At 47.7% G+C, this 10,351-nt stretch overlaps 1 protein-coding gene across 3 annotated transcripts in view; it reads right to left on the reverse strand.

Moving 5' to 3' along the window:
• Window positions 1-232: 232 nt before the first annotated feature.
• Window positions 233-10,351, reverse strand: part of adam9a (ADAM metallopeptidase domain 9a) — a 24,346-nt gene continuing 14,227 nt past the window's right edge. The window contains exons 9-25 of one of the 3 annotated variants that reach the window (XM_082556023.1): window positions 9,235-9,404; window positions 9,051-9,132; window positions 8,701-8,834; window positions 8,443-8,614; window positions 7,919-8,011; window positions 7,730-7,834; window positions 7,501-7,591; window positions 7,305-7,410; window positions 6,770-6,953; window positions 6,609-6,689; window positions 6,421-6,526; window positions 6,192-6,339; window positions 5,956-6,058; window positions 5,628-5,687; window positions 5,247-5,276; window positions 4,951-5,009; window positions 233-2,812 (exon numbers count right to left, since the gene is read on the reverse strand). In XM_082556023.1, the coding sequence (XP_082412149.1) occupies window positions 2,743-2,812; window positions 4,951-5,009; window positions 5,247-5,276; window positions 5,628-5,687; window positions 5,956-6,058; window positions 6,192-6,339; window positions 6,421-6,526; window positions 6,609-6,689; window positions 6,770-6,953; window positions 7,305-7,410; window positions 7,501-7,591; window positions 7,730-7,834; window positions 7,919-8,011; window positions 8,443-8,614; window positions 8,701-8,834; window positions 9,051-9,132; window positions 9,235-9,404 (1,794 nt within the window). In that variant the 3' untranslated portion in view covers window positions 233-2,742. The remainder of the gene's footprint in view (window positions 2,813-4,950; window positions 5,010-5,246; window positions 5,277-5,627; window positions 5,688-5,955; window positions 6,059-6,191; window positions 6,340-6,420; window positions 6,527-6,608; window positions 6,690-6,769; window positions 6,954-7,304; window positions 7,411-7,500; window positions 7,592-7,729; window positions 7,835-7,918; window positions 8,012-8,442; window positions 8,615-8,700; window positions 8,835-9,050; window positions 9,133-9,234; window positions 9,405-10,351) is intronic. The other 2 variants (XM_082556024.1, XM_082556025.1) reach the window with 2 other exon arrangements.

Consider the following 10,351-nt stretch of genomic DNA (forward strand, 5'->3'; position numbering starts at 1 on the left):
ATGCCCCAACTCCACAAAACTATTTAAAAATACAGTTATTGTATCAGGACATTAAAAAACCCTTTTGGTCCTAAATATATTTTTAAAAAACCTGTACAATTCTAAAACAACTTTGAATTTCAAAAAGATTTTTTCAAATTGAAAGTGTGACAATGACTGCAGTCAGCCTGTGAGTGCTTTTCTGTATATTAAATGGATGTCGCCACAAACAGGAACCTGAATGCTGACAAACTATTTTCTGTGCACCTTTATTAAGTCTGAAAGCAAACAAATCACAGTCTGTATGAACAGAGTTTATTAAATTATCATGTTCAGCTGAAGGACCTTTATTCTTCCAGGTTTGGTTTTCACAGCAAGCAGCACAAGTTTGAGCTCCACTGGCTGTAACAACCTGAACCTGTCCAACAGGTGAGAGATCATCCATCGAATCATAAAAATCATCAGTCAGCGCGGAGGCTTCCACGCCACGCAGCAACGTTAATAATTAAATGTTCAAATGACCACAGATTACAGGTGAAAAGCAAAAAGAAATGATTAAATCATTCATAATAAGAGAAAATGAAATCTTTTACACAGGTTCAGTATGAATGTAACCCCACTGAGGATGTCTGATTGGCTTTAAAGGGGACCGCTTCACGTTGGCCTGTGCTGACCCAAAATAACACTTAAAGCTTTTTCCACCTGGACCACCAGCTGTGCTGAGACCTTTTACCTGTTTGGGGTTTTTGGTAAAAGTACATGTATTCACCCAATTTCATGAAATTAGGGTCTTAAAGTCAGCTTAACCTGGAGAAATAAACACTTTAAATTACCAAGATGGCTGCTGAGCACCAAGAGTTTTGATTTTACAATTTTGTAATATTCATATTTAACATGGCCAAACTTCCAAACGCATATACACCACAAACCTTTCACATCAGCTAACTTTAAGGCAGCTAGCTAACAGGAGCAGAGACTTTGCTAAATTATGAGCGAAGTCATCCCACAAACTCCAAACTGACTCTGCACCTGAAGCTAACTGCACCGTGGAGATGCCTCTAAGCTAACTTTAAGCTTTGTGAGGTGAAGCTTTGATTGCATTACAGAAATTGGATTAATTTAAGTTGTGAATCATGAAAAGCTACTCTGACAAAGTGCAGAGGTGGAAACGATAAGAACGGATCCCCTTTAAACGCTGCAGTCAGCAGCTGCCTGTAACCTGAAGCTTCAGCTGCTCTCAGCTCTTTAAATAACTGCGTCCGACTGTCTTCACTCAGGAGCTCAGCACAGACTACGGTTTATTTTTTTGGCATGAACAGTCAAATGGCACTAAGATAGCCCTGTGAGCAACACATCAACATCCTCAGCGGAGTCCTCAGTTTCTGTGCAAAAACCCTCAAAAGAGCAAAGTAAGTGAAAAAAGGCATTTAAAAATACCAACGTGGTTACACAGCACAGTGCATCCAGGCTCGTCAGCTGCAGAACGCAAGCATTTGGTTCACCGGTGGTGTAAAAATCCCTGGTTTGAATCAGACGCCCTGAATGTGGGAAGAGTTCAGCGTGATCGCTGCTCGCCCGGGACAGGAAGCGTGGACGCTCTCGGGACATTATTGCCAAGAATTTCAAGGACTTTGTTCCACCTTCAGACGCCGTCACACATTCTGTGAATGCTCAGCAGGCTACACCCAAGTTCATGTTTCTGCTCAAGTTCTGCTTCCACTGGACATAATTCATTTTTAAAACACTGGTGAAACGGGGTCTGTGTCCCCCCAGAAGAAACATGTGGATCTACAAAAAGCTTCAACCTTAACAGAAGAGCGACAGATTTAAAAAAAGCTCCACTGAGTCAGTCACACTGGTAACAATAATCAGGAATGAGTGTGTTTTCTAAAGTCTTTGAAAGAAAGAAATGAACGATGTTGGGAGGAGCTGGTAGGTACTGCTGTTCAGTTTGATCCCAGACTTGTAGTGAACATGTTCTCAGTGCAGGTCTGAACTCATCTCATTTAGTTTCAATTCTGACAGATTAATCCACTTTGCTTGTACCAAATGTGACTGCCTACGGTTCCCAGAATGCTTTGCAAGCTCAGACTCATATTTTAACTGGTGGAAATACCTGGACAGTAGAGGCATACAGAGCAGCCTCGCCTAGTGAGCGTTCGTTCCCTGCAGAGACGGCGCCATGCTGCATGACGAACTGAGACCAGAGGAGCTACGCGCTCAGACGCTGTTTGCATATCGTAGATTTACAGTTCTGTGAAGAGCGAGGGAGCGAACGCAGGGCGAGCCAGACGATAGAAACAAACCAGTGCTCAGATACATGCTCCACCCACAACTACAAACCAGCCAATCAGAGAGAGAGGCCCACATGGCCTGCTATACTTGCTATACTTTGTTTGAAAGGTCACATGACTAAATCAGAAAGTTTAAAAATACTTAAGCAGGCTTCGTAAAACCAACCAATCAGAAGAACTCGTGCTTTCAGGACAATCCGATTGCCTGGTTAGGTTAGAGAACAGCAGCGGCTCCAGCTTGGACCTGCTGGGTTCCTGGAGGTTCTGCAAAGTTTCTTGTCCGGTCCACCTGGATCCATTTCACTGCGATGGCCGTGCAGTCTGGCCGGCTGGTTATCGTGGCTACAGAATTGTTCCTGGCTGTTGCTAAGGAACTAGCTCTGAGTTCGCTGGGAAGGGTTTGAAGATAAGTAGAAGGGGGGGGGGGGGGGGGGGGTCATCCAGGTGTCGTTAGAAGACCCCTGATTGGTTAAACAGGAGGCGCGGGTGCAGGTCTTTGAGGCACCAGAGGTTGAGACGCAGCAGAAGGTTTCGGTTTTCTGTGCAAGAAAGAAGAAGAAAAAGAGTTTACATTGTGACTGGCCACTAACACCACAGCGTGCACGCTCTGTTTGAGATGATGTATCACTCCGCCACAGTTCAAACTGCTGCAGAGACACAGCTACACCAGCAGTTAGCTTCTGGGTTCACTTTGCACCTAGCCACTCTAAAGACTAGCTTATAAATGTTATCCATCTATGGCCATCTAGTGTTGCCCTATTAGGAGTAAGCTGCTGTATCCAGTTTAGGATTAGCTTAACATTAGCTAGTTTCTTTCTTTGTCGAGTTAAATTAATGCTACTGTCTGTGTGTAGTTAGTTTTAAATTCTTTACTCTTGAGTCCAGTTAGCTTTAACGTTAATATATGAATTAAGTCAGTTTGCTACTGGGTGAACAAAATGTCTTCCTCTGGCTCAGGGCTCAGTGCGACCAAATGTTTCAGTGGTGCGACTAAAAAAAAATTTGGTCGCACCGGTGCCACCAAATTGTGTTCGGGTAACAAAAAAAAAAAAATCTCTGCAACCTTCCCTGTGGTCAACAACAGACACACATTTTGCCCGTATCGTGGACTAAACCAATCAGAGATAGTCAGGGGCGGGACCTCTCTGATTGGCCGTGGTCCAGTTGAAAGTGCAGGTGGAAGTGGGAGGTGAGTAGCTTGAATAAAGCGATATCGATTCATTAAATCCTGAATAGACTTTTAAATATAACTGTGTTTTGCCAGAAACGCCAGATTCTCAGATTAAAGCTCACAAAACTATTTCAAGAGCAGGTACACGGACTCCACACAAAGACGTAAACACAGACCCGACGCATCAGGATCAGCTTTGTCTTGTCGGCTTTCTCACCTGACGGCCCGTAGACGGACACGCCGTCGGAGCTCAGCGATTCTGATGCGTCGGCTCCGCGCTGCGTTTACGTCTTTTTGCGCTGATTCTGAGCTGCAGGTTTTGTCTCTCCAACCAAAATCCACCGAGCCAGCAGCAAAAGAAGCAGCAAACTGCGCTTCACATTTGATCAATGTCGTCATGAATTCCCTCTTTTATCAGTTTTGCTTCCACCACGATAAAAATCACACTTCATGCACAGCTCTCTCTCTCTGTACTTCAAGAACAGTTTCCCAGGATTACAGAAATCAGTGATGGTACCCAGCCCTAGTGAGCAGCCTAGGCCTGACAGAGTGGATGCAGCTGAGGGTGATAAGAAAAGATGAAAAGAACGATTGATAACTTTTTTGTTAAGTTAAGGCCTGATCCGTCTGAAATTCATAGCCAGCTCTGACACGGTGCCATCAACCTCTGAATGCTGAAAAAGCAGCAGTGTGTCCAGAAAACACATTATATGCTGCGATAAATGCCCGAGTGTCCCCTCTGCCCACGGCCTTTCAGCAGCAAACAGGTCGTCAGAGGAGCCGAGAGGATGTTTAACATTTTCTACAATATTGACAAAGAGTGCCAACGCACTTTAAGCACAAGATTGATAGTTAATACTTTAGAAATGAATATTGTCTGTATGGACTGCAACTTCCCCCCCCTCAAAAAAAGTGCACATGTAAAACTGCGGTGTTAAGCGATGTGGTTGAAAAATTTGAGTTAGGCGCACCGGTGCACGCATGGCAAAAAGTTAGCCTAGAGCCCTGATCTGGCTCATATTTACATCCACTTAGCTTAAATGCAGCTTTTAAGTTTATTAAATCTAGAAGACTAGAAGACAATTTAGCTTAAAATTAAATTGCATTTTAGTAACCAGCAAGCTCACAGTTGGCTTAAAATTATTTTTAAATACAGTCGATTTGGCATTAGCCACAGGTACAGCTTTGACTTCCATTAACTGTTAAGTCCAATTGTCCAGTTCAAGTTAGCATCTAAGGCTGAGTAGCTTAAATTTAGCTTCTAAGAACCATTAGCTTAAGGCTAGCTTCTATAACTAGTTAACATCAAGTTAGATCAAATCATTTAGAAGCTAATGCAAAAAGTTGTATTTTTTGGAAACATACGCTGTAGCGTCAAATGTTTAAAAAGATACAACTTTTAGTTTGAAAGTGAAGTTTCCACATTTCAGGTTTGACTGACAGTTTTTGTGCTCAGATTGTTTTCGGTTTGTGTTTCGGTGCATGTGGTGGTGCGCGACTTCTTACAGAGGAGGCGGTGGCGGCTTCAGAGCATGGGAAGGAGCCGTCCGGCTGGTTTCCACCACCTGAACACACACAGAGGAAGTACACCTGGGTAAACCTGCGAGTCATTGTCCCATTCAAACCCTCACACCGATCTACCTGGCCTGTCTGACTCTCCCAGTTTACCTGATGTCATTGGGTTAGTGAAAGCTGCTTTCTAGTTTCCTGCTGTGATGATTAACCTGCAGACACGCAGCACTAAGCTAACACTACATCAGCAGCAGTAGTTAGAGCGGTAATGAGAAGTAAGCAGGGTTTACCTCTTGTGGTGGCAGCAGCTGAGCGTGGTGCTTCACATGGAGAGAGAGCAGAGCGTGTTAGAGCTCATGCAGTCCATCAACACACACACACACACACACACACACACACACACACACACACACTAAAGTGATTAATCACACAGCTTAATCAGCTCATCAATAACCCGTGCAGACAGCCGCTTCAGTTCCAGTTAGATGCTGGTCGATGCAGATCAGCTGCTCGGTTGGTTAGTACAGTCTGTCACTGATTGTAAGCGATCAGCTGATCGTCCAGTCTGTGAGGTCATCTAACGACACAGTGATCAATAACTGTGTTTGGTGCTCTCGTGCTGAGGTGTGCTCATCACTACATCTAACTTCAGCTTCTACACTGAGGCTTACCGGGAGAGCATCATCACCGTCTCCATTCTCAGCCTCCTGATCAGCAGGGTCACAGCAGATCTGTGTCATTAGTAACATCATCATCATCATCATCATCAGCAGCAGCAGCAGGAGGCCGTGTGGGCGTGTCCACCTGAAGATTTTTAATTTTAACCTTCTGTAGACACGCCCACTCTGTAACGCTCACTGCTCACACAGAACAAACCGGGTAAAGCTGCAGGAGCGACTGCTGATGCTACAAACATCATCACACACCTGGACGGACAGGTGAGGCAGGTGTGTGTAAAACGAGGGAAAACGTAAACTCTCATGTGAACCCTAAACTTACCCCGTCTCTGACGATGTTATTGGCGTTACCCCGGGCAACAGATGGAGGTTGCGCTCTGGGAGGCGGTCTCCTGCTGTGATTGGCTGAAGCCATGCCGTCAGCCCTGAGGGAGACATGAGCGTGAGAGCAGCGCCACACGTGCAGCTAATGGTTTACAATTATATTCAGTGTCCCTAAACGCAGCACAGAGAACACGTGGTTCCTGCGGCCGTGGCGGCGTGTGTGCATGCACTCACTCATATCCCTGAGACCTCTTCCTGCGGCTCAGCCCGAGTCGCCGCAGCAGCTCGTTCCTGCGCAGGAAAACGAAGACGCCGAGAGCGAGCAGCGGGAGGACGAAGAAGAAGAGGACAAGCAGGCCGTCCCTGAGAGACGTGTCCTTATCTGGGGGAGGGGCACACACAGGAGGCGCGTTAACACGGGACGCCTGCCCTCAGGTAAGTCAGAGTTCTCCAGGTGACATACCGTTCCACGTGGGTCCGCTGTCAACGCTTCCACCGTAACCCGATAACTCGCAGGAAGGCGGAGCCCAGCCATAGTCGCAGTGGCAGTTCCTGTTGCTGTTGCACACCTGCGACACACAGACAGGTGACACCTGAGTCATGTGACTCACCTGACAGACAGGTAGGCAGGAGCACAGGCAGGCGACTCACCCCGTGTCCGTGACATTTGGTGTGCACATCGCAATCGTAGCTCAGGACGTCGGCGCTGCGGCACTCAAAGTTCACACACACCTGAGCGCCGCAGAAGAAGAAACGAGCTTTAACACCTCATTGTTCACTCCTCATCCCCTTCCCTCCTCCCTCCTCCTCACCTTGTTCTCTCCACACTTGGTCCCTTCGTTCACCATCCCGGGGTCGGGGACGTCCGACCCCAGCATGAAGTCCACGCCGTAGCATTTCCCTCCGGCGATTGGCGTGCTGATGATCGACGGCTCGATGCCAAACACCGTCTTCGCCTGAACGTTGGAGCACTGCAGTTTCCCACACATGGCGTTTCTATGGCAACAAACACGATGAGGAAAACGGAAGCGGCGACTTCGACAAGAATCGGAGGATTCAGGAGGAGGCTCGAAGACGGACTGTGGGAAAGACGCCTGAACACAGCACAGTCATGTGGGCGGGGCTTTGAAATGCACCCTGGGAGATGGAGTTTGTTCAGGTTTTCCCGGTTTGGTAGCGACACAGGTGTAGTGACGGTTTGGAGTGCACACATCACACAGCGCCACCATCAGGTCAAAGCTGGAGGTGCGTTTAACTTGCGTGGGACTTGAACTTTGTGACATCATCAGTCTCAGCTCCTCACACTGGGACGGACCCTAAGGAAGTGTGTGTGTGTGTGTGTGTTACCTGCTCTCGCACTTCTTGAAGCCGTTGTTGAGGTAGCCACAGTTGCCGAAGCGATCTCCTTTGCTGTTGACTTCTTTGAAGCAGAGCTCAGGAGCCGCCTTCGCCTCTGAGGAGGAGGAGGAGGGGCAAGAAGGGGGGGTCAGCTGCTGAGTAATGAGGGAGAGGAGAGAAGATGAAGTCGTACAGAGGTACGTACTGTCTCCAAAGATGGCCTGACACTGGCTGTCGTAGTGCTGACACTTCCCGTTGTAACAGTAGGCCTCCTGGTTCCTGCAGGACTGCCCGTTCTGAAACACACACACACACACACACACACACACACACACACACACACACACACACACACACACACACACACACACAGATGTGATGAAGTACAGCTCAGCCAGCAGCTCACCTGCTCAGGTAAATGCAGCGGACCTCACCTGGATGAAGACGTCGCTCTGACACAAGGACGAGGAGCCGTTACAGAACTCAGGCAGGTCACACTCATCTGTGCTGGCGCGACACACGGTTCCCCCCGGCAGGAACTGAACGCACAAGCACACAGTTACAGAGCCCAACACGCACGCACAGTGTGTGTGTGTGTGTGTCACGAGGCTCGCTGTGTTTACCTGACAGTTGGAGCAGCACTCGCCGTACGCACACTGAGCTCCAGACTTCAGCTTACAGGTCCGATACTCACAGCAGGGGTCCTCCTCACACTCCTGCACACACACACAGACACACACGTGGTCGATCACGTGACCGGGTTTAAACAGGAAGTTTCTGTCTCTGGCGTAAAATCATTTTAAACGTTAGAAAATCGCACAAAGACGTGAAAATGACCCACAAAGCGAAACTTTTTTGTCTTCATTTTCTGTGTGCAGGAAAACTCAACAACAGTGACACGTTAATATAAAACAGGGATGTCAAACATAAGGCCCGGGAGCCACCTGGTCCACCGCACAGCTGTGGAACACGTGGACGGCGTAGATGTTGGACTTCCCGCTGACGAGTAGCTCGAGTTGTGTAATAAATCACTGAATCTGGGCGGGCCCTGACTGCCAGGAGCGTCGCCGCTGTTTCGGCACACGTCGTATCAAAGTGGGTCAAATCGAATGTAAGGCATGTCTAACTCATCCTCTACACATCACACCTTCTCTGAGCCACAGTCGCACTCCTCCCCGAAGTCCACCAGCCTGTTTCCACAGTAGGGGGCGCTGTAGGCCTCGTCGGGCCGCGGGACGTTCAGCAGGCACGCCCCCCCCGTCAGCAGGATCATCTTCTCAAAGTCATCGGCGCTACAGCTGCTGAAGTTCTTTGACCCTCTGCAGAGAGGAGACGCGTTAGGAGTGAGTGTGAGTGTGTGCGGGCACGTGTGAGCGTGCGGCGTAGCTCGCCGTGTGCGTCTTACGTGGCTCCAGAGTTCATGATGCAGGCGCCGGTGGGACACGTGCACTGTCGGCCGTCGTCGTGGTTCATGCCGAGGTTGTGGCCGAGCTCGTGAGCCACGATGGAGGCGAACGAGACCACGAGGTTGTTGTTGAACTGAAGGACACAGAGCACAGTTCAGTCACGTCTCACTGAAATGCACCCTGGGAGATGGAGTTCCTTCTAAAGCTGTCATTAGGATCCAGATCTTTTATTTCTCTTTTTCCCAGACGTGCGATTCAGTGAAATCGACGCCACAGAAACAATCATTTCAATGTTTTTGGTGTGTTTCATAAAACTGAATGTATTTAGTCTGCACGCATGGTGGCGTACCGCGTTGATCCCGCCTCCGTGACTCCTGGAGCAGACAGTGGAGACGAACGCCATCCCGGCCGTCTGTCCGAAATTCTTCCTCCTGCACAGACACCATCATCATCACCATCATCATCACCTGATACACGATACAATCACATGCAGTAACAAACAAAACAGCAACAGCGTGTGCGTGTGTACTGACAGGATGAGCTGTGCTGAGTCATGGCGGCGGCGAGGAACCAGCTCCTTCTCCCTCCACTGGGTGAAGCGATTCAGGACTTCTCCAGCCGCTCCGTCGGTGCTGATCTGGTTCTGCTGAGTCCAGATCTCCAAACCAACCAGAACCACCCGGATATTCAGCTGCATGTAGATCTGCACACACACACACACACACGCACGCACGCACGCACGCACACACGCACACTCCTCTTATTTATGCTTTTATTCATTTTAACCCTTTAGCGTTCCGGTCAACCTTTGGTAGAGCACATTTTCAGGCCCTAACTGAGGCTTTCACTGACGTTGACCTGCCTTGTTGAGTCTTTTCTACCAATTGGTTTTTCATCTGTAACGCCAAAAAAAGCCACCAGGAGGCGCTGTGAGTGGAAACTGTGGGCTCTTCTTAAACCTCTCCCAAACAGGAAGTCAGAAGCAAAAAACCGTCCAACATATTTTGAGTGTTTTTGATCAAACTAAGGCAGGAAGATATAATTTTTTGATATATGACAGTGTTGATAAATCACATTAAGTGTTAGCACAGCAAGAATATGCTGAAAGAATTTCCTCAGTAAGTCAGTTTTGTAACTTTCTGAGTTAATATTAGTAAATGTTGTAAAAATCAAGAATATCACAACTGATTAGCTTTTAACCAAATTACCGTAGCTGGTAAATTAATATTAGTAAGTTTTCAAAATTATAATTTGTGCTATATGGACGCTAAACAATTATATGGCTAAAAATCACATGGTCCTGTGGCATGACACTCATGATGCCATCCACCTTCAACCACAGCGTGTTTGAGGTCATGCTTTCATATGGAGCCACAAGAGCTGGCACTCCTCACCAGTATATTTCCAACAAACCAGATGAGTGGGGCTTTAAATTGTTCATCTGGCATCATCCACGACTTGCTGCTGTGTGAGGAGGATCTACATTCTTCAATGCTCCCCTGAGTGAAAGCAACAGAAGCTCCCTCTAAGGGGCCAAAGCTGTAAACAACACTTTGCAAACCTATAAAAGAACCTCGGTTCTTCACAGGTTTCTGCTTGGTCCAGAACTTGCACACCTCCTCTGGTGTCAGGTGCATTGGTACTGTATGA

The sequence above is a fragment of the Aulonocara stuartgranti genome, assembly GCF_965226115.1.
Source record: "Aulonocara stuartgranti genome assembly, chromosome: 12".
In the NCBI taxonomy this organism is placed as follows: Eukaryota; Metazoa; Chordata; class Actinopteri; order Cichliformes; family Cichlidae; genus Aulonocara; species Aulonocara stuartgranti.